The sequence below is a fragment of the Hemicordylus capensis genome, chromosome 3 (genome assembly GCF_027244095.1).
Source record: "Hemicordylus capensis ecotype Gifberg chromosome 3, rHemCap1.1.pri, whole genome shotgun sequence".
In the NCBI taxonomy this organism is placed as follows: domain Eukaryota; kingdom Metazoa; phylum Chordata; class Lepidosauria; order Squamata; family Cordylidae; genus Hemicordylus; species Hemicordylus capensis.
In genome coordinates, this window is record NC_069659.1 from 86,051,094 (window position 1) to 86,074,073 (window position 22,980).

At 41.0% G+C, this 22,980-nt stretch overlaps 2 protein-coding genes across 5 annotated transcripts in view; one reads left to right on the forward strand and one right to left on the reverse strand.

Annotated features, from left to right (window-relative positions):
• USP16 (ubiquitin specific peptidase 16) overlaps positions 1–8,193 on the forward strand; it is a 50,886-nt gene extending 42,693 nt beyond the window's left edge. For all 3 annotated transcript variants that reach the window (XM_053309510.1, XM_053309509.1, XM_053309512.1), the window contains 5 exons: positions 1,122–1,815; positions 3,385–3,479; positions 3,786–3,872; positions 6,276–6,432; positions 6,546–8,193. In XM_053309510.1, coding sequence (XP_053165485.1) covers positions 1,122–1,815; positions 3,385–3,479; positions 3,786–3,872; positions 6,276–6,432; positions 6,546–6,670 — 1,158 coding nt within the window. In that variant the 3' untranslated portion in view covers positions 6,671–8,193. The remainder of the gene's footprint in view (positions 1–1,121; positions 1,816–3,384; positions 3,480–3,785; positions 3,873–6,275; positions 6,433–6,545) is intronic.
• Positions 8,194–8,804: 611 nt separating this feature from the next.
• On the reverse strand, positions 8,805–22,779 carry CCT8 (chaperonin containing TCP1 subunit 8). Of its 2 annotated transcripts, XM_053309513.1 has the most exons (16): positions 22,580–22,779; positions 20,303–20,393; positions 19,695–19,774; positions 18,785–18,934; positions 18,108–18,288; positions 17,043–17,104; positions 15,824–15,961; positions 13,345–13,523; positions 12,492–12,558; positions 12,323–12,410; positions 12,107–12,222; positions 11,787–11,858; positions 11,541–11,705; positions 10,476–10,595; positions 10,006–10,104; positions 8,805–9,006 (listed from the first exon to the last, which is right to left on the reverse strand). In XM_053309513.1, the coding sequence occupies exons 1-15, from the start codon at positions 22,637–22,639 to the stop codon at positions 10,012–10,014; spliced, it is 1,662 nt and encodes a 553-aa protein (XP_053165488.1). In that variant the 5' UTR covers positions 22,640–22,779; the 3' UTR covers positions 8,805–9,006; positions 10,006–10,011. The 2 variants fall into 2 exon arrangements, with proteins under 2 accessions (XP_053165488.1, XP_053165489.1); XM_053309514.1 differs by lacking the exon at positions 10,006–10,104 and having other exon boundaries at positions 22,580–22,777.
• Positions 22,780–22,980: the final 201 nt, after the last annotated feature.

The following is a 22,980-nucleotide window of genomic DNA, read 5'->3' on the forward strand; positions in this document are numbered from 1 at the left end:
ATGGATTATCTATTCTTATAGGATAATTGTTCCATGAATTACTGTACATCTATTGCTTGTCTCTACCATTGTGATGACCCTTGGTTGAACAACTAAATCATGAGAACTTCCAAAAGTTGCAGTTTACATGTTGGCATATTCAAGCCAGGAATTGCATGCAGGGAATGCTTCCGCACCCACATGGAGTAGGGAGGCAATTTTCAGCAATTTCCCCTCCCTTTCCTTCTGTGCCTTCCAAAAACATGTCCTTCAGAGTTTTAGGACCCTCAGGGACGTGTTGGCCAATGAGTGAAATTCATGAAGTGTCTTTTTTCCCCTTCCAAGTTGCAAGGTAGAAATTTAGCATTGTGGGCCAAAGAAAAGCTTAAAGCAATTTTGCTAATATTTTCTGAATATTTTCTGCTTTTTTCCCTCCTCCCCCAAGCCCAGCCTCAGTGGATTAATATAATTAAATCAATTATTTAGACTATTACAGTTCTCAACTTCACCTCTGTTGCTTTTCCTAGAGTGATGCTTCATTCAGAAGCATCAATAGACTTCGCTAATTATTAATTCTAAAACCTGATTCCTTATTAAAGTTTGGAAAAATATATTCATTGTTCTTACAGCTTCAGTGGGCAGCATCCAGACTTTTAGTGTAGTGGTACGCCATCAGCAGAAACTCCTTCCAGTCACATAGGATGGTGTACCACTGCACCAAAAACTATGTTTAACTTTTCCCTTTCTAAAATGTAATCTGTATATTAGCTCTTTAAACCTTAGAAGTAACCAACATTTTTCGTCTCTAAACCATATTGGTGGGGCTTCTGCTCTATTCTAGCTTTCACTTTCTATTTCTTTTTAATTGTAAATGCTTATAAGTGTAATTTGCAATACTTAATAGGACATTGTTACTTTCATATACCTTGTATTTCTTCAGTTATATTGTTTCTGTCAAGCGGCTGCTCATATTGCTTATAATTCTGTTTATATAGTATAAACATTGTGATTTTATTCTCTGTACAGCACACATTAATATTTTATTTATTTATTTTTGAATTTATATACCGTCTAATATAGAAATCTCTAGGCAGTGTATGTTCTATATTCCTCCTTAACTTATTGTGTATTTCATTTCACAGAATCAGCGTCGCCAGCAAAAATTTCAAGAAAAGGTGATCCATCTAACAGATACCTCTACCACAGAAAAAACAGATCTCAATTGCAGTAATGAAACAGTAGAAAGTATTTCTGAGGTTACTGGCCTAAAACAAGAGGAGTTAAACCAATGTGAAGAGCATTGTATGGATCAAAAAGATAATCTAGATGGGCAAGTAATGACAACTGAGGTACAAAATCCAGAAAAACACTATGAAAATACAGAAAGTTCTGACCAAGAGGCAAACAATGAAGCCACTATGAATGGCTTCAATCAAGAAGACGCAAACAGTGAAACCACCCCAGAAGGCTTGGTTCCTACTATAGAATGTATCAATAAGTTTGATCATCTGTCTCTCAAAGAAGTTAGTGTTGAGGAAGATGAAGATATGACTAGTGACTTCAAATTACCCTTTGATGCAGAACCAGATGATGATGAAGTGGACAACTTGAATGAACTTTATAACTCTGAAGCAAAAATCTATGAAGTAGTGAATGAAGACCCAGAAACAGCTTTTTGTACACTTGCAAATAGGGAAGCCCTTAATGCAGAAGAAGGTTCAATAATTCATTGCTTATATCAATTCACTCGTAACGAGAAACTTTGTGAGAACAATAAACTGCTGTGTGATGTGTGCACACGAAGGCAACTTTGTGGACCAAAGACTGCTGAAAAAAGTAGGCTAAGTCTTTCCCTTTAAAAACAACCTTAAATCTTTTCTTGCAGACCACCCTAGAATATGTCATTTCATAGAGCACTTGCTTTAGTGGAGTAGAGAAAGAAGTATGAGATTTTGATGTAGCATTGTGCTAAGTAAGCCTTGGAAGTTAAAGTTTCCAATCTAGTTAGTATACCAATAGCTGAAGATGTAAATCTGGAAACTGTAATAATTATATGGCAAATCGGAATGGACCTAATCTCTGGAAGCCTATTTTTGTGCTTTAGTATAGAATTTGTATAGGTCATTTGGTGAGGCAAATCTTATCACAACCATCAAATATAACCATCAATTATAAATATGTATTTATTTAAGTGGAGTAAGGTAGGTAGGATGTGGTTAAAGTTTGCCTTGCCATATGACTGGACCTCCAGCTTCTCAAGCAGTGCCTGTTGTCTGGGGCCATTTTTTCTAGGCATTTCTTCTGTCCTCTCCCAAAACATTTGGGTAAAACATAATATTGTGCTGTATGATATGGTGAATAATTTTGGTCTAGCAAAGGCCACAGAAGAAAATCCCATAGATATCAATTTAAAGCATCAGGAGATATACATGCAGTGCTCAGCAGAACTTTGTTGAGTGTTACGTGTTATGTTCAAGGGTGGGCCTTCCATAAGGCAAGGTGAGGCAGTCGCTTCAGGTAGCAGAGTACTAGGGCACCAGTAAGCAAAATGAGGCAGCAAAATGCCCTCTTGACCCCCTCTTTAAAAAAAAGAGAGAGGGAGGAAGAGGAGGGGGTTTGCATTCCAGTCGGGCATGGCATTTGGTGCCCTGCCTCAGGCACACAGAGGTCTTCAGCCTCCACTGATATCGTACATAAGAACAGCCCTGCTGGATCAGGCTCAAGGCCCATCTAGTCCAGCATCCTGTTTCGCACAGTGGCCCACCAGATGCCACTGGAAGCCACAGGCAGGAGTTGAGGGCATGCCTTCTCTCCTGCCATTACTCCCCTGTTCATCTGTTATGCTTGGCTGAAGTTTCATCTCAAAATACACAGCAAAGTTTAAAATTGCTGTGGGTGAGAACTGCTTGTAATATTCTGTTCCTGTATGTCCATCTTACTGGAACAAGTAAAAAATGTTGTCACAGAACAAGCTCTCAGATCTACAAGCTACTAGTTCACAAGCTGCATTGTTTCTGTGAATGAAGAAGCAGGAGTGTACCTTGTGTCCTAGAGTATATGTGAACTGGCCTTTGGTCTTTTATAGGAGTACAGTACATTGTATAGTCTTTAATGAGTTACTTCTCTTTGAAAGAGAATGGCATAAATTGGTGAGGGTTTTCAGGCTAACAGAAGGTGGAGTCTAGCAAAAGTAAAGGTAATGTGTTGAAGTCTTACTGAATTCTTTGAAAGAGAAAAGCATGTGCCCATTAGTTGTACTTGAACTGCTTAAATTTGGTGAATTCTAACTGAAATCGATAATTTTGTGGTCCGCTTCAGACCAGAATAGAACAATTTCTCAGTGGCTGTTCTTGAATAGCTAACATTATGTTTTTCTTTCTTTTTTCTTTTTTTTGTTTCCTCCAGATGCCAAGAAACGTGTATACACAAATGCCAAAAAACAAATGCTTGTTTCTCTTGCTCCTCCAATTTTAACTCTGCATTTAAAAAGATTTCAACAGGTATAACTACCTCTGTAAAGTAAATTTTAAAACCTTGCAGATAATGGATGTATTACTTCCTGGGAAGCAGCATTTGCTTACATTGAATAAAGTATTGAGGACAGCCCTAACTTTAGTATGGTTCAGTAAACCCATTACTGGCCAGTCATGAGAAAATACTATGACTTTTTCGCCACATAATATTTACTCTGCAAAAGAAATAACTGAGACCTGTTGTCTTGCATAGCTCTTTCTGATATTTAAGGGCATTAGGTCCTGCCATGTTATGGTTTTTCATTTATATAACTTTCTCTGGTTCCTTCCCAGGCTGGATATAACCTCCAAAAAGTGAACAAGCACATAAAATTTCCCGAAATAATGGACTTGGCTCCTTTCTGTTCAGTTAAGTGCAAGGTATATGGAAGTGGTCGTTTTTTTCAATAGGCCGTTTCTCATATGGAAGTTCTTTAAAAACACATTATGTACAGATTATACATTTACATGTAGCATCATTAATTTTGCTCTTGGATTCCAATTATTGTTACCCACCTCTTCCACGCCTACTGTGGCTGACACATCCATTGGGACGCTGCTTCTACTGTGGTGGGTTGCCAGGTCCCAGACCTAGAGAACAGCCCTTTACCATTAAGCCTCTTGAGAAAAAGCCGTGGCAGCTCCTGGCCGTTCCCTCCCCAGCCTGCTTTAGGCTGGCAGCCACTTCAAGTAGTGATAGAGGAAGAAGGGAACTCCTGTCGGGAGGCAGGAGGTGCTGCACTCAGCAGCAATCATGTGCTTGTTGTACTTGCTGCAGCAGTTCTATACGCCTGAGGGGCTGGGCAGAAATTTGTCTCCCCACTGCCTCACAAGTGGACGGCAGCCTTAAAGCAGGTTTGGAGCCTGGGGATGGGCAAAACGAGCTGTTGCCACCACTTGCTCTCCTGAGACATTGGGAGACTTCATGCCCACCAGCAGCAGGAGGGTGTGTGGGGGCAGAGAGAGAGAGAGAGTGTGTGTGTGTCCCTTCCCAGCACTGTTTGTCCACATACTGGACTCCAAGAACATCTGAAGCAGAATGGGTGAGAGGCTATCTTTTATTTTTTTTAATAGAACTTAAGTCCTGCCTTTCTTCCATCATGAAACTCAAAGCAGCATACTTTGGGTTGCTAGATGGTCACACATCCAGGTACAGATCGGACCTGGCCTTCTCAAGATTGCTGTATCCCGTACCCTTAGCCCATGCTCTCTGACTCCTTTTGCTCTCCTCCTGACATCTTCAGAGGTGCTGAGTGAAAAACTTCCTTGTGGCTGGTGGGGAGAGCTTCCCTTTTGCTTCTTTCAGGAAAAAGGTGTTGCTTCCTTTCCATCCATGCATTATTCTGCCCGCCCACCCACACAGACTCCTTTTGGCCATTAGAACCTACTCCCTTTCCCCACTTTATTTACTTCCCAGATGCCCGCGCCTTTCTTTTTCCCACCATGGTAGATTCCTCTTTGCTAGCAGTTCAGTTCCTTCTTACTCAGTGCCTCACCTTATACTCAAGTACTCTATTTTATTTTACTTCCAAGGCATCTGTTCTCTGATACCCGTCTCCTCCCCAATTTCCATTAATGCTCAGGTGTAGAGATGTGTGAACTGGCTCAAGGTTGAGCCGGTTCACCATCAAACCGGTCTGGCTCAAGGGCTCACCCTCGAGCCAAGCCCCCTGCTCCAGCTCGGGGCTGGTTCAGGGGTTCTAAAGTTTAAAATATTTTTAAAATACTCACCACCAGCCTAGGGGGTGCTGCCATTACCTCAGTGGGGTCTGTACTATTTCCCCTCTCCCCCTGCCAGCTTCTAAGGGCTGTTTCAGCCCATTTGGGGGGCATTCTGGCCTTTTGTCCAGTGGCAGTGGCCATTTTGGAGGCTGCCACATATATGCCCTGTCAGTGTGCCTGAGTCATGACTCAGGCCTGGAAATGGCCAGGGCGCATGCACGGCAGCCTCCAAAATTGCCACCGCAGACAGGGCCAGAATGACCCCAAAACTGGCTGAAACAACCCTTAAACTGGGGGGAGACCAGCGGGGAGAGGGAAATGGAGACACACACACCCCATGACCGTGACAACACCCACCCACCCCCGAGGCTGCTAGACCCAGGGTTGTTTTATTATTTTAACTTTAGAACCCCTGAACCAGCTCAAATTTGAGCCAAGCCAGAAAGTTTGTTTGGGGCACAAAACAGAACATGCCCAGTTCAGTTTGAGTCTGGTTCAGATTCAAACCAAACCAAGCAACCCAGTTTCATGCACACCCCTACCCAGGTATTTCCATGAAAGGTTTGTTCTTCCTTTCTCCTAAACATTGGAGTAAAACTAAAGGTGTTGAATGAGTCTGCAAATCCCCAGTATTCTGGCTTTTAGAATAAATTGTGATTTATCGGCTTTTTAGATTTAGAGAGGGAGCCTTGTTAATTTGTTTCAGCAGAAGGGGTCTTCTGGCACCTTAAAGATAGCAAAATTATTTTTCACTATAGGTATATATTATTAAAATCTGTTTGTGTATTTTGTTTGGACTACTAACTGTGCTTTGCACATTGTGTGTTTGCTGTATTTTCAACATATACATTCTCTCTAGTAATTAAGAGTATTTACAAGTAAATATACTGTAATTTCCTTAAAAGTAAATTATTCAAGTTCAGACTACTGAAAATGATACTGCATGCAGGTACAGAATTAAATCTAAGCTTTTTCTATTTTTTAAAAAACTTCAAGTTACTTGTAAGTATTCTGGAGTTATGGTGTGTGTTTTCTCTTCCATCCCCTGCCCCCACTCCACAGAATGTTGCAGAGGGAAGTTCAAAAGTATTGTACTCTTTATATGGTGTTGTTGAACATAGTGGCACTATGAGATCTGGCCACTACACTGCCTATGTGAAGACAAGAGCTACTAACAACCAACTTTCTGATCTTGTTCTGCATGGAAAGATTCAACAAAGTAAGTAGACATGGCATTCTTTACCCCAGATTTTGAAATGCAACAGTATATTCCTGTAAGCTGGAAAGAACTTAATAATGAAACACAAATGCTTTGTACTTTTTGTTTGGCAGCTTCAGAAACAGAATCATCCAAAGGACAGTGGTTTCACATTAGTGATACCCATGTGCAAGCTGTGCCTGTATCCAGAGTGCTGAATTCACAAGCATATCTCTTGTTCTATGAACGACTACTCTAAATGACCTAAGTAGTCTTACTTTATAACCGATCCACTAAACAACTGAGAACAGTTTGAATTTTTGTAAAAAAAGAAAAAGCCAACCACAACTATAATCGTGTCTATTTGAACATCTTATCTGCAGCTGATAGGCTTAATTACCTGCATTGGAACATAATAAACTTATTCTTCATGCTTTTAAATAAAAATACAACCTTAAAACTATAATTCAGTATTTTATTTTGAGATGCAGAATTAAATGTGACAATTAGGAGTTTGCCATATTTTATGCAGCTAGGCATCATGTATGGGGCATGTGTCTCAGTCTGTAAACTCAATATTTTCCTGTCATTCTAAAAAACATTGTAATTCACACGTAACCAGCGGTGGCTAGTCAGGAGGACCAGTGCCCCTCCCCCCAACAAAAATGAAGATGCTAATAAAGGAGCAGATTTACCAGCAGACAGGGAAACCTTCAGAGGGAGCTTCTTCCAGCCTCTCCTTCCCTGCCTATAGCTTTTTATTTTGGTGTTACTGGCTGGAACAGCTGCTACTCAAACTGCTCCAGCTGATCTGATTCCTAGTGGGCTCCTCCTGGCACTGCCCCTAGGAAGAACTAAAATAACCAGTTAAAATTGTTCTTCTTGAGGGAAGTGCCAGGAGGAGCCCCCTGGAAATCAGATTGGCTAGAGCAGCTTGAGTATCAGCTGTTTCAGCCAGTAAGAACAAAAGAGGAAGTTGCAGACAGGGAATGAGGGGTGGTATTATTATTTAATATATTATAGGTAAGAAGCTTCCTGCTCTGGAGGGGTGCTTGACTGCTGGTGGGTGGGGGAAGGGGATGCAATCCCTGCTTTCTCCCCTCTGAACCTCTTTCTGCTTTTTGATTGTTTTTTGCCCTGGCTTATTTGCTTTCTCCCACCCCCCGAAAAAAACCTTTTGTTTTCTCATTTTTATTCTGCTTTTCTGCCCCCCTTCTGTTTTTCTCAATGCTGGCAGGCTTGGGTAAATACCTAAGCCCGTTGGCATGGAGGAAAGTGGGGTGGTAGGCTTCTGCCTCTGTGACCAGGTTCTCTCCTGCCCTCCCCCCCAATGCCCATCAGCCACTACTGCATGTAACACAGAATTTACTTTCTTAAAGGCTTAAAAAGCAATGGAGTGAGCAGACTCCTGGTTTAGAATTTTCAGGATTAGCAATATTGCTTTTGAGCACCATAGATGATAAAGCACCTTCTACATCAGCTGCAGTGTCACAGCAGGGAAGCACCTTGCCTAAGGAGCAAGAGGCTGTTAGTTCAAATCCCCACTGGTGTGCTTCCCAGACTGTGCCTAGTAAATACATTTGTAGTCTCCTATATCGGGCAGCAGCGATATAGGAAGGTACTGGAGGCGGATGATCACATACGGGGGTGGGAGAAGGCAATGCTAAACCACTCCTGTATTCTACCAAGAAAACCACATGGCTCTGTGGTTGTCAGGACCTTCATTTACATCTGTTTCAATCTTTCTTTTTTAAAAATAAAAGTTTAAACAAGTGGATTTAATGAGGCCTACTTACTGCTTCTTTCAGTAGCAAAGTTGGATTTGTAAAAACAAGTTAAAAGGGAGTGGTGCTTCTCAGCACTATAATCTGAGTGGTACCAGGTTGTCTAAAGCTGCTGTGTCAATGCTCCCATGTTTTAGCATCCCCTCCCATGTACTGTAAGTTTGGGTTGTTTGTAAACACATTATTGGTGAGATGGGGTAGGGAAGAGTGTACATACAGACAGGATGGTAGTATTTTAAAGTAAGTTAAACATGGGGGGAAGGGTTGTTGAGGTAGCTCCCTCATATGTCCCCTATGGTCTTGTCAAGACAACTGTTTAATCGTCCCCCATTTAATCTGGTGGTACTCCTTTTGGGAGTGGTGGGGGAGGTTCTAAATGTACTAATGGGGAGAAAAAGTGGCTTTTGTTGTCTGGGAACTGTAGCTTAAGTTACAGTGTGGACAAAGATCTACCTACACACCTGCAGCACTTCTGCAGAGGTGGAAAACTTCTACCTTTTAGACACAGTACACTTGACTTGAAAAAAATAAAAGGAGATTCTTTTGTGTAGAGAATCCTATCTAACAATTGTACTCATTTTAATTAAGAAGCTTGTCTGCTACAGTAGGTGGAAAGATATTAGTGAAACTGCTTTTATTGAAATGGTATAAGACAGGTATCTAGTAGATTAGTCACATAATTTAAAGTGAGCAAGACAAGATACACAACCCCCTCAGAGTACATTTAAACTGTTCAGTCATCTTGGTCATCATCCAATTCCTTTTTTCCTGACGGAGGTTTGGGACCACCAGCTGGTTTTGCCATGATTATCTGCAAGAGAAGAGAATGTTAGTCATCTCCCCATATTTGTTGTAGCATGCAACTAATCTGGACTGAAGGAGTTCTAACCCAATTGGATTTTATCCATGTTTGACAAGTATTTTTCCTCATCTTATATTGCTAAACTAAATGCTTTGTTTTTATTCAGCTAGCCATGTTTAGATTTTTATGGTTTACTAGCATTATATTAAACTAGCTGGGCTGGGTGCAGAGCATCTGCACTTCTGCCGGTCGGCCCCTCCCCGTTCCTGGCAGCCGTTTTCTCCCCATCGCTAGTCCGGCAGCTGCTCGTGATCTCTCGCAAGAGCTGCCATGCATGGGAATAGCGACGGGTATGCCTAGGAGAAATAAATATATAGAAGATGATAAAAGGCAAAAGCTTTCAGGGTTTTTTCTATAGCAATTATCAGTGTTCTAACATGCCAAATCCAAATTTGGCAAATCTAAAACCATGCAGAGACCATTCCTTCTACATAGCTTTCTGTATATTAGTGTTATATTTAGGAAAACATGCATTTTGGCATTTATATTACTTGGTAAACAAAATCAATGCTTTCTAAAAGTGAAGCTTTTGTCGCTTATTTGAAATGTTGCCTCCAAGAAGCAGCAACTGGTATTGTATGGATGTTTGTCTCCATAGATACATTCTTGGCACAAATGTGTGCTCTAGGGTAACTAAACTGAGAATCAAACCACTCTAGAAACCTTAAGAGTATCCTGGGCAAGTGAAATATTAACCTATAATGGACAAAAGAATTTAAATGAAATATATTCCTATAAATGGAACCATGCACATTACTCTATAGATTGTTTAAAACTTTGTTTTAGGAACATCTAACACCATTCCATAAGCCATACTTTTACTATCACAAGCAGGTTATTAGATGGTGCTCTTGCTTATACCACACATTAACTTCAGGCAGAGTGTCAAAGTATTTATGCAACAAAGTGTTTGCTCTTGTTAACAGCAGACTCCACACCAAAGCTTACTGCATACTACGGTTCAGGGCCATCGTTCCAGTCATCCTTGTCCCAGTGTCCTGGTGCTTTAGGGGCCTGTGGACCCCCTGCTGCTTTTGCCATAATAATCTATAGAAAGTTCATATCAAGTGCAGATTTCTACCAAGTTTCACTAACTAAGTCACTGTATATCACAGTTGGAATATTGCACTTTTGGGGATATGACAATCTTTTGAAGATACAAGTGTCAGTTGTTACACCTGTAGTTCCTAGAAGGGTCTATACAAACAACATTTTAAATGAACCTTAGAAATAGCTAAATTCTATTAAGTTAACAGAAGATACTGATATGCTATAAAAACACAAAGAGGCGACCTTCAGGTGCTAGGCTTAATTAAGAATTATGTGAAGCACCTGAAGGTCTTCGTGGTAGTGCCTGTGCCCCCCACCCCGTATTTTTGAAAAATTTATATAAAACTTAGACTATTGTCTCAACTTACCTGATCAACTCTTAACACAGTTACAGCAGCATTTGTAGCCAGCTTGATACCCCAGTATTTCCCAAGGTATGTGTCTAGTACTCCAGCTTCCAACATATCTTTCACAGCCGCAGCTTCAGCCTGCCAAGAAAATCAGCAAAAAACACAACTGTTCATGACTAGGAGGATTCAGAACCCTCACTTTTCCATCAAGCTACTCTACTGACAACTTATCAATGATCACAAATAGAAGCTTCTCAGAATTTCCAATGCTGCTTCCTCATTGATCTCAATGAGACTCAACCAAAGTTTGAGTTGCCCCGGGGAGTGGTGTCAAAGCGATAGGGATTCTGCAGCTTGTTGCATGACTATGCTTTTGGTAGATGTCATTTCAAACCAACCAATGAAAAAGCTAACAAGATTTGTGTCAAAAGTACAGGGTATTGTAATTACCTGCAATTATTTAATGGTACAATAATATCAAATGAGGACCCAGTCATGAAACATGATTTAGACAAAGCTGGAGTTCTAGGGATTAAGTGGCTCTTTGCCTGTAGCGCCAGTGCTGCACTGGTCTGGATGTCCATCTCTCTACTGAAGTCTGCTTAACAGCAGATTTCCCCCACTTAAAAAACCCTTTCTACTCTTAAAAAAAACCCTTTAAAGCTGTTTGAGTTTACCATGCCACACAAAATTCGACACCTAAAGTAATACAGCATGGCCTGACCCAAAGCGGCACAAACAGAACTTTGCTCATGCAACAGGGCCTTCCCACCACTGGAGGCCCCTCTGTCCTGGGAATGTTCTGCAGCTGGTGCAGGATGTAGCATGGGGAGGCTACAACCAGGATAGGAGCTTCCTACTGCTTGCACAATAAGGTTTGTATCCAGGTTTATAAAAAATACTATTCTTAGAAATCCTAGAAGCCACAATGTATCCCTAAAAGCTCAGCAGTAAATTTAAGCAAAATGGCGTTTATCGAAAGCTATAAAGAATTGCTCCCTGATAGAACTCCCTGGCAAGGGCATCCTAAGGCTCCACCACAAAAACGTCGCAGGGAGTACATCATACAAAGGAACTTCTCACCTCAATATCAAATCCAGCATTTCTGTTGCCTTCTTGATGTACTGCATACAGCTTGGAAATAAGTTCATTAGCCTTAATGCCAGAGTTTTCTGCCAGAGCTCGGGGTATGGCTTCAAATGCCTCTGCAAATTTCTTGATAGCATACTGATCAAGACCTGGACAAGTCTAAAAAAGAATCTGTTTTTTAAACATGCAAAAATCAATAGTATTGTATACAAAGCTAAACTGAGTAAGAATATAGCTTACCTCTCCATATGAAGTTATCTGCTTGCCCAACTCAGTCTCTGTTGCACCACCACCTGGAACAAGGCGCTTATCCTTCCAAATAAACAAAAGGAGGATGTGACCAGAACCATTGAAAGGATAGGACCAAGTGTTAAGTAAAGACTTGGGAAGAATTTCCATTTCTAAAGCTACCTTAGTATATAAAATGGGTTTATTTTCTGCAGTATACAAATGCCAATATACTAGCATTTCTGCAAAAGTTTCTATTTACATCTAGTAAGGCACTTTTATCAAATTCAGTCCTGGATATTTAAACTATCTACATATACTGCCTTACTTACCCGAGTGAGTACTTTGAATGTATTGACACCATCATCAACTGCTCTTTCTACATCATCCATGAGATTGTCTGTGGAACCACGAACTACTATAGTAGAAATAGCACCATCTTCCTTTTCTGTTAAGAAGTAAAATATTTCACTGTTCTGAAACCAGAAAGCAGCAGTTTGTATACTTAGCAGTTAAAAAATTCTAATATACTAAAACAAAGAACATACCATGTTTAAATACAACTACTTGTGTTTCCCCAACTTCCGACAAATAAACACTATCACAGTGACCCATTTCTTCTAGATTGGGTGGTGTCTGGGAAGAAAGAAGAGAAAGTTTGTGCTTCTATCTAAAAGTACATTTCCATTAAAAGGGCCTTTATTGTTGTTTACATACCAGTCTGGGGAGAGCTACAGAACCAAGGGTTTTACAGAGCCTCCTGAGATCCCATTTAGAGTTCAGCCTTTAAAAAAAAAAAGTTTTTAAAGAAAACACATTCTTTATAATCTGGACATTCTTGTAGTACAATAGAGTAGGTTTTCAGGGATGTTCAGCATCAGCAAACATGGTTACATTACCAGGATATTAAGACTCAATCCAAGGGCCCTATGTTAGCAAGATAAACAGTGCACCTACAAAACACACACGCTCTTCTTCCCCCTTTTGTATAAACCATAGAAGCGTGCTCAAGGAGGGGTAACTATAATTCAGCTACTTGCTCTAAGATGGGGTAGGCCATCTTCAGTCTTGCAAGGACTGTTTTTGTTCAGTGATGTATTTACAAAAGCAAGACTGCATACTTGTGATCTTGACAGTAAAGACATAAAATCAGTGTGATCGAGAGCATGGATAAGAACCTAATTGCTTTGCAGGGTTTGTTCCTCTCCAGCTCAGACTGGAAGCACGCATTGTGACCTTGCCTAGCTTAAATTTCTGAGCTGTGAATTACTACCTGCCTGCAACTCTTTTCAGAACCACACAAAAACTTATTTGCTCAGACCTTTTACATTTTCAGTTGCATGCATTATGTTGTCCACAAATTCCACCTTCAGCTACTGTTTAATGTGTTGTCTATGGTATTTTATTGTTCTGAATGGGGTGTAAATCCTCTAAATAGAACGTTTGCTCTACAATAGCTATTTAATACATTCAAGTCAGCATTAATTCATACTTCAAGGAAGCATGAGAAAGGATGCTGTTTCAGTTAGAGACCAAGCATTTGAAGTATTGACATCTCTGTAAGCCTTACCTGACTACCATAAGATTGTATTTGTTAGCATAATGAAGGGCCATGTCTGCCACTTTTCCACCCGAAACTATGATGTTTGCACCAGCATCAGCAATGGCCTTGACCTGCAACTCCATTAAGTTTTCCTCTCCTTTACTAAAATTCATCAGTTCTTCAGCATTCTTGATCAGTACAGTGCCCTGGAGAAAGAAAATTGGGGGAAAGACTTGTTGTTCTTTGTGAATAATTCACTTTGATTTGGTGTTTAATTTATAATGTCTGTAAAAAAGAGAGTCATGACTGATAGGCTTGGCTGAGGTAAGCCAAGGACACTGAGGAATACTTATATTTGGACCCATAACAGGGTAATCTTTTCTGGTACAAACTCAGCTGTGAAAGGAAAAGCTTTCTAGAGATGCGAATGAATAACTGTAAACTCTGAAAAGTGACCCCAAAAAGTCTAATCACACAGCATAGTTTAAAAGTCCAGTTGGAAAGATGTTGACCGTTTACAGGTACGGATGGGGGAGAGATGTGGCCAGAGTTGAAACTTGCCATAATATGAAATTCAATTGCTGGTTCCAGGGCAGAGTTAGCACTAAGGGCAGAAGACCAGTGAAACCCAGCCAGGGGGCAGGGGGAGAAGCAAAAAAAGAGCTGATCACTTTAAGAAGGCAAGAGGCAACAGCTCATGAAGAGGAGTCTTCAGCTGAGCCAGGAGGTGAAGCCAGAGTTAGTCAGCAAATGTGAATAGTGGGAAAGGAAAACAAGAAGGAGGATTCTTCAAAGAAGCATATGCCTAGCTGTATCACTGTGTGCAGCATGAAGCTACCAGTCCAGAGGGCAGGAAGGCTGGACAAGAAAGGCTGTGTGGTCAAAATTCTGACCCAAGAGTCAAATGGGTGCAACAAGAACAGAACAATTGGCTGGGGGGTAGGGGCATTTTTCGTGGTAAAGGTTTAGAGGCAGGAGAGGGTAATCTGACCTAAGCACTGGTTAGGGAGAAATTCCATACCAGATACAGTTTACTTCTACTTCAAACATATGTTTTGTTTTCACATGCAACCAAAACAAGCAACCTACATATCTACATCAGCAACACATTAGTCTCCTGTAAATAACAATGCAACTTGCTTAATCAGTTAAACAGTTAATCCATGTTCTAGCCCATTCCCACACTTGCTTTACTAAACTGCTGGACTTTTAGGAGGTATGAAGTTCTGTCCCTAGGGAGAACAGATGATGAACGCAAGATGGGGGGGGGGTGTCCATCCTGGGCATTCCAGGGGAATGGTTTTGGGACCTAGTAAGACAAGCCACACCTCTTGCTACCCTCTCTCATCCATCACACCCTCAGTCTACAGAGGTTTACTCCACATTTCTGCTAAGAAATCGTTGTAAACGAAGCTCACTCTCCCATTCTCAGGTTCACCTCATGCTGTTTCATCACAGACAGAACCATGATCCAGTCAAATAATGCAGATACAAGCAACAGCATGTGTGCACCCTGGATCTCATCTATTCCTTTACTAGCAGCTCCCTCTGAGATAGAACAGTGGATCAAGAGTAATGGAGCTGCTGAAGAGGGAGCAAATTAGCAAGTGTGGCTTCATGGCCATGCTCTGTTTCTCCAGGAACTCCTATTAGAACATTTTCAATTGATCACACACCAACTGTGTTCATCTGAACAGCCTAACATGAAGAGACTTCAGACATACAAAGATTCAAATTTCCTCTCCAGCTTTCTGTTACTATGGTTCAACCTATTTTGCAAAAGCATATAAGGCTGCATTGTGTAAACCACCTGCATGTACGCTGAAAAGTCATTCAAGGTTAGCAATGCTAGCAGCAGAAGCTAGTTCTAATAAAATCAAAACAGACATCTGGAAATTTATAGACACGTACTGTAGATCCCAACCATGTACACAGAAACCCCCTCCAATATCCACAGACCTTACTGGCAATCTGTAGTAAATCGCCAACCACTCTCTGCCACCCACCCCAAGTCTTATGGCATGCAAGAGTCAGACTCTCAGTTTGCATTGGGCTTTGAAGATGCTGAGGAACAAGAGAAGCCCTGCCTTATTTACCCCAGTTTGCTGTGACAGAGAACTCAGTGCAGGGGAGGAGGTCCCTCGTGTTCTAGCCAATTAGAAAGTAACCCTAAGTATTTAGGGTTGCAACTGGCAATAGCTTTTGTGGCCCCATAAACTAGGCTGCATTTTAAGACAGCTCACAACTATTTCTACAACTGAAATGTCACTTTCTGCAATTATGATAGATGTGGAAATGACTGTGGGATACCTCTGTGTACTGACAGGTTGCCCCTGCAATCCCAAGGTGTATCAAGCTAACGCAAAGATAGTTCCCAGTTCACCATGCAATGTCTTGCATGGGAAGGCTCTCTTGGAGAAAAGAAGCAACCAGTTTGTGTATTTATGAATCAGTATTTAATAAATATTCAACTACTAAACATTTCTAGAAAATACCCATAACATACCTTAGTTTCTGTTATCATGCCATCAAAAGGACAAGAATACACAGCTATTTTGGCATCTTTGACAGAAGTAATGTCACCTTCCGTTTCCTTTTTAAAAACCATGCCATGCAATACTGTAGATGCACAAATGCCAGAACCCTGAAGAGAAGTGATAGACAATCAGTTTTCCTCCTAGTAAATCACACTGATTCTAAAATAAAATAAAATTTGTTTGTGTACTTATTATACACAACCATGCTTGACAATTAATGCCTTTCCTTAAGGTACACAGTCAAGTCAAATCTGCTGTAGTTAAGGATCAGCTTCATCTTTCTCTCTGAGTTTGTCCGCATTAAGGACTGCCCTGTCCAAATCCTGACCCACCAATCAGACTTGACTTATGCATGAAATAATAGGTCCTTTATAACTGTACATCCTTCACTAGAGAATATTCTGAGCTTTATAAGTATTACATTCAGAGGTCAATTTAGTTTTAAAATTGAGTTGTAAAAACCTTTTTATTTCACCAAGCATTTTTTAGCCTCTTATTACTTGCTTGGTTTTTACTGTTCCCACACCTGTTTGTTGATTCATTTTTTATTGTTCCTAATAGGTTTAAATGTGTATCATCTTTTATTGATAGCTGCTTTGATGGTCAAGCAGAGAAGTGGTCTATAAATGTGGTCTAGTAAATAGAGGCTAATAGTCAACTCCTTCCATCTGAAAAGACAACCAAATGCAGTAGAAGCCAAATTCTGCACCTAAAAGGCAATAAATTGTATATCAAAGCATTTTAGTGATTAAAAATATCCTACACCATCATATTGATATGCCCAAAGCTGTAACTGCTCCTTTTTATAAAATCCACTAGAATCTCAGCTTTTCCAAGTTTCCATCAACATACATCAGCAAGTCTCTAATCTTTGCGCTTAAGTTTTTAAAAAGCCTTAAAAAATATAGGAACAATGCTCATTGAAGGCTCAAAAGCACGAGGCAAGTTTCTTAACACTCTGTCCTGTTTGGTTCATCAGTTATTCAAATAATTTAAGAAACAATGTTAAAATCTGATAGAACTAAAGTGTAGAACTTCTTCTGTTCCTAATGTTCCAAGATTATCAAAGCAACGCAGCAGTTTTAAGTATAGTTACTTGGAAGTTTTATTGGAACTTATAAGCAACTTTAAGAGCAGGGTTTGAACCATACACAAACTGGAGAAAAACAAACAACCCTTATGACTTACTAGGATCTTACACACTCTGACGTTGTCGACATTGAAGTGGCCCGATTCAGGAAAAATAGACACTGTGAAACAACATAAAAACCCATACATTTTTATAACAATTTGCAGAAAAGTTGCCATGGGAGTCTGTTGCAGCAAAAACAACAACCACAAACTCAAGCCTGAGAAACTAGTATTGAGATTTGACACAATTTATTTCAAGCATGAATTGAAACAGTGGATTTTTCTCATCAACTTTACATTGCTAGAAGAATACTGTTATCACCAGTCCCTGCTACCGTGAATGGCCACAGATCAGAAGCATGTTAAAACATTTTTTTAAACACATATTCCCATTACAGGCACTGTTACAGATCTACCCAGTGGTGAAAGGATAGAAATGTTCTCAACAGTGAAAGCAACACTCAATATTAATCCATCTAACTATCACATTTGTATATCGCCCAAAACGTAAGACTCTGGGTGGTTTACAACAAAACAATAAAAACATTACAATAATTTAAAATGTTAAAACTATTAAAAACACAATTAAACCAGTATCTAATTAAAAGCCTGGTTGAACCAATGCGTCTTGACTGCCTTTTTTAAAGTTGATGGGGAGGTTCTTATTTCAGCATGAAGTGTGTTCCAAAGCCTTGGGGCAGCAAAAGAGAAGGCCCATCCTTGAGTAGCCATCCCTGTTATACTATAAGAAAATATTTAGATATAACAGTAGATCCAGAGAATGGCTTCTTCAGCTTTGGTTCCTTACAGAAGCTAGCCCAGCATATTGAGTAACAGGTGCATAGGGGAAAAGCTTCAGTACATGCCTGAGGAAGCAATTTTGGGACATCCCTCTTTCCCTCTGCAACTGCCTGTGCCTTTTGAAAATACATCCTGGAGGCTTATGGGACCCTCATGGACTATTTTTGGACTCCAGAGGGGATGAGGCAAATCACTGAAAATCACCATTACCCACAAAGAACTCTTACTCACTATATCAGGCCAAGTTTGAGCTGCATGAAGATATTAATGCTATCACAAAAATAAACCTGAACTAAAAACCCAGATGAAACATGTACTTACCGCAAGCCTGAGCAATAAGCTTAGCCAGAAAGTCTTCATTTCCACATTGTTTGCTCATTACTGAAGTATGGAGTAAAGATGCGACTTCGTCAACATCCCGAAGGTTTTTTGCAGAACAGCACACTAGATCAGGAAGTATTTCTAGGGCCTTCTTACTAGCTTTTTCATAGCCTTCAATCACCTGCAATCAGAATACACACACACAGGACTTATAACAGTATGTATTATAGTAACATACTTTGGACTTACCTCGAGGTCATTTCTGACCACCACTTTGAAAAGGGGAACCATTTTGTGGCTCATTTTTATAAGAAAAAACATTTTTCCATGATTTTCCACAGGAAAGGGGGGACATTCCTGGACAGCTGGAGACCCCAAAGAGCACAGTAGGTCACTTTATTTCACAATTTTTCATGTGTTTTGCCATTTTTGGCCCAGCTTCCAGGAACCTAAACCCCCCCCCCATTCCCACAATGCCCTGTTATCCGCGGTCACAGGGCAGAATGGAACCCGCATGGATAATAGGGTTCACCTGTACTCTTATTCAAAGACAATGCTATTAATTTGAGAAACTAGAGAGGTAAATGAAAAATCTTAGACTTCTACAAGTTTTTCAAGGGCAAATGGTCTTGAAATGCTCTCTTTCTCTGCAATATGCTGAGTAAATAAGAACTTACTTCTGAAACAGAAAGTCCCATTCTCAGAAGTTCCTCTGCATGCTCCAGGAGGGCTCCAGCAAACACGAGAACAAAATTTGTTCCATCTCCAACTTCTTGCTCTTGCATATGAGAAGCCATTACAATCATTTTTGCAGCAGGGTGTTGAACCTATTCAAGATTTTGTATCACTGCAAGTTATTGGGTTGATCAAGCCCACGTTTTAATCCAAAATAATTCCCAAGGCATTTTATGTATAATCTTTATTTTATTTTTACATATAAAATATAATCAGAGTAAGGCAGCTTTTACTCGCTCTGATAAACAACTGATTTGGGGTACCATATCTTCCCAGTTCTCATTATGTAGTTTTGGTTGCTCTTGATCACATTTTTACACAATCGTGAGCACATCTGTGAATATTTAGCAACTACTGGCATGCTCCACTATGTATTACAGTGTAGTTATATTCAGGACATTTAGCTCATCTACTGCTACTAAATTGCTCATGAGACACAGGACTGGTCACTGCATACACAATACACAAGGTATCAAACCTTTTTGTGTTCTTACAATAGCCATACAAATCATCTGCATTATTAGCAGTGGCTGAAATTGCACTCTCTTCAATCAGTTTTAAAAATCATTAAAATGTTGAATTACAAACAGAACTGCCTGCACTTTAAATCCCTTCAAGCACTACATTGCCCTACCTAATTTATACAACTTTTCTATGCAATGCAAGGTATAACTTTGACTCAAGATGGCTAGCATTCTTATTTTTCTTCTAATAGGAAAGTAATAATACTAGCCAATAAAAGCTTGGCATGGAAATGAACACCGATGAAGAATCTTTAAAAAAAAAAATTGCTACATACATCTTGGTATAGATTAATCAAATTCTGTATAAAGGAGACAGGAAAGAACTTACCTCCAACTCTCTTATGATAGTAGCAGCATCATTTGTAACGAAAAGCTTTTCCAAATGATTGATAACCATTTTGTTCATTCCTAAACAACAACAACAAAAATGAATACCTCTACACTTTTAACCTTTTACGAATATGGCAAATATTTATATACCGCTTTTCAACCAAAGTTCCCAAAGTGGTTTACATACAGAAATTAATTAATTAATCAATCAATCAATCAAACTTTGTTCAACAGTTAGTTGACTATAGCCAGGTTAGCCGTCAGCCATCATATAAGGTATAGATTATTAATATCAATACACTCAACTTACCTTTGCAAAATGTGAATGCTTAAGCATTTAAAGTTTATACAACTCCAGTTAATTTTTCCAACTTCTAGCAAATCATGGCATTAAAACAAATGGTTTTCTTGCTTTGACAACAAAATGAAACAATAATCCATTTTAGGATGTGTTTCTAATACACAGGAGACAGTCATCTTGAAATCTTTTAAGATGTAGAAAAGTATGAATAGTGTGTATGTGTGCACACACACTTGCACATACACAAGATTAGGTGTATGTAACCTAATCTTTAAAAAATACACTTAGATATAAAAAGAACCTACCATTTGGACCATAAGCTGTACGGGTTGTTTGGGCAAGCTCTTTACATGCCTGAATGTTTCGAAACACAGCTTCTTCCAATCCTGAATAATGCTACAAACACAAAAATAAACTTTCAATACTTTACATGCAGTATATGCAATTAATTCTAAGATCGTCCTTAGTCTAAAAGTGTAATCCAAATTCAATTTGAGTATTTCAAAGTCACCAAAACAGAAGCTATTCTGAAAATGCTTTCCACTTTGTTTAACAAACAGAACAATGTTAATTTGATACCTCTTTTCATATAAAGGAACATAGGAAGCTGCCATACACTGAGTCAGACCACTGGTCCATCTAGGTCAGTACTGTCTACACAAACTGGCAGCGGCTTCTCCAAGGTTGCAGGCAGTCATCTCTATCAGCCCTATCTTGGAGATGCTATGGGGTTGAAACAGCCTTGGTCGGCCTGATGAATGACCTTTACTGGCGAATCAACAGAGGGAGTGTGACTGTTGGTTCTTTTGGATCTCTTGGCAGCATTCAATCCCATCGACCATGATATCTTTCTGGATTTCCTGCGGGAGTTGCAGATAGTGAGCACTGCTTTGCAGTGGTTCCGCCTAGATTCCAGATGGTGGAGCTTGGTGATAGTTGCTCCTCAAAACAGCTGTTATATAGAGTCTCTCAGGGCTCCATTCTGTCACCAATACTTTTTAATATCTACATGAAACCGCTGGGTGAGGTCAAGAGATTTAGTGCTGGGTGTTATCAGTATGCTGATGACACCCAAACCTACTTCTCCTTTTCATCCTCATCACAAAATGCCATTCATTCCCTAAATTACTACCTACAGGCAGTAATGGGCTGGATGAGGGATATCAAATTGAAGCTGAATCCAAGCAAGAGAGAGGGGCTCATTGTAGGGATGAGTTAGATCTTCCTGTGCTGGACAGAATTACACTCCCTCAGAAGGAACAGGTTCCCAGCTTGGGGGTACTCCAGGACTCAGACCTCACCATTGTATCTCAGGTATAGGCTATGGCCAGGAGTGCTTTCTATCAGCTTCGGCTGATTAGACAGCTGCGCCCATTCCTTTAAGAGGATGACCTCAAAACAGTGGTGCATCAGCTGGTAACCTCCAGGTTTCACTATTGAAATGCACTCTACATGGGGCTGCCTTTGTAAGTAGTTCAGAAACTTCAATTAGTTCAAAATGTGGCAGCTAGACTGGTCTCTGGGGTAACCTGGAGAGACCATATTATGCCTGTCTTAAAACAGTTGCACTGGCTGCCATTATGTTTCTGGGCAAAATACAAAGTACTGGTTACTACCTTTAAAGCCCTGAACAGCTTAGGTCCAGGTTACCTTAAGCCTGAATGGCTTAGGTCCAGGTTGCCTTGCCTTCTTCTGCATGATCCCCACTGCACGTTAAGGTCATCTGAGGAGGTCTGTCTCCAGTTACCACAGGTACATATGGTGGTGACTCAGAAGCTGGCCTTCTCTGTAGCTGCTCCTGAGCTGTGCAATGCACTCCTGGCAGAAATCCATAGCTAGAGTTCATTGCTGGCTTTCAGGAGAGCCCTTAAAACCTATGTTTGGCCTGGCCTTCCAGGGTATATAAAGGTAATAAATAAATAATAAAAATCCACAGCCAGCGTCATCATTCTCCATGACCAGGGCATGTTAGTAGGGAGCAGAGTTCAGGGCGACGTGGAAAGAGTGTAATCTATTGTCAGCAGAACAGCTTGGGACTCTGTTTGAGGCCTTGAGCCATTTGAGCCAAGAAAGCTACACGACGAAGCAGTTTTTGTCGCAGGTTGCGGGAGGAAGCGGCAAACGTTTAAGAGAGAAGCATTAAGCGTGACGGCCTAGCCACGTGGTTTCGTCTTTCAGCCATTCTGTCCGGTCCCGTTCTAGAATGGAGCCCAGTGACACCCGCCCGACACGTGGTTCAGCTGACTGCCCCCACCTCCCCTCTTTCGCCTGGCAAAAGCCCCTCGCCCGTTGCTAGGCAGCGGACGCACGTGATGGCAGAACCCGGCGGGAGGAAGAGTGGGCTGGCTCAGGTTTTAGGGCGGGTCCTTTATCCGTGGAGAGAAGGACGCCTCCATGGCGGGGGGGGGGATCTTAACTCCGCAGAGACACACATGCCCGTTTCCTCCTCTGGGCCGCAAAAGCAGGCCTCCCGTGCCAGCGGGGTTTCTATGGGGCCCAGTAGGCCTGCCCTCCTGACGATCGCGTGGGACCGGCTCGCTTCGCTTCTGGAAGCTTCCCCTGCCCTGCCCTGCCCCGCTCACCTTCGCTCCTTCCTTCAGCATCTGAGCGAAGCCCGGGGCCTTTGGAACGTGCAGCGCCATCTCCGTTCAGCGGCTCTTTTTCTCTCCCGCAGACTCGGCCACGCGCAGACACACCAAAGGAAGAGAGAGGAAGGGAGCCCAACCGACTCACGCCTTGCCTCTCGTTCCCACAAACACGCAGGCGCACACAGAAAGACGGAGACACAGAAGCCCAAAGCAAGCGAGTGCGAAAAAAAGGAGCAGCTTTGGGGACGGCTTGTGGCGCATGCGCCCTTGGAGATCGATCTCCGTTTTCTGGGCTAAACTAGGCGTGACTTAGGAGAGATCCGTGTCTGTCTGTCTAGCTCTCAAAGCGCGGTTTGGCATACGGGCTGTGGCGGGTGGGGGAAGCGTTTTATTTT

Coding starts and splice junctions, on each gene's coding strand:
- CCT8 (XM_053309513.1), bottom strand. CDS start 22,639: ATGGCGCTGCACGTTCCAAAGGCCCCGGGCTTCGCTCAGATGCTGAAG. Junction 19,775..20,302: donor TACAGCTTATGGTCCAAATG/GTAGGTTCTTTT, acceptor GTTGTTGTTTAG/GAATGAACAAAATGGTTATC. Junction 11,706..11,786: donor AGATAACTTCATATGGAGAG/GTAAGCTATATT, acceptor ATTCTTTTTTAG/ACTTGTCCAGGTCTTGATCA.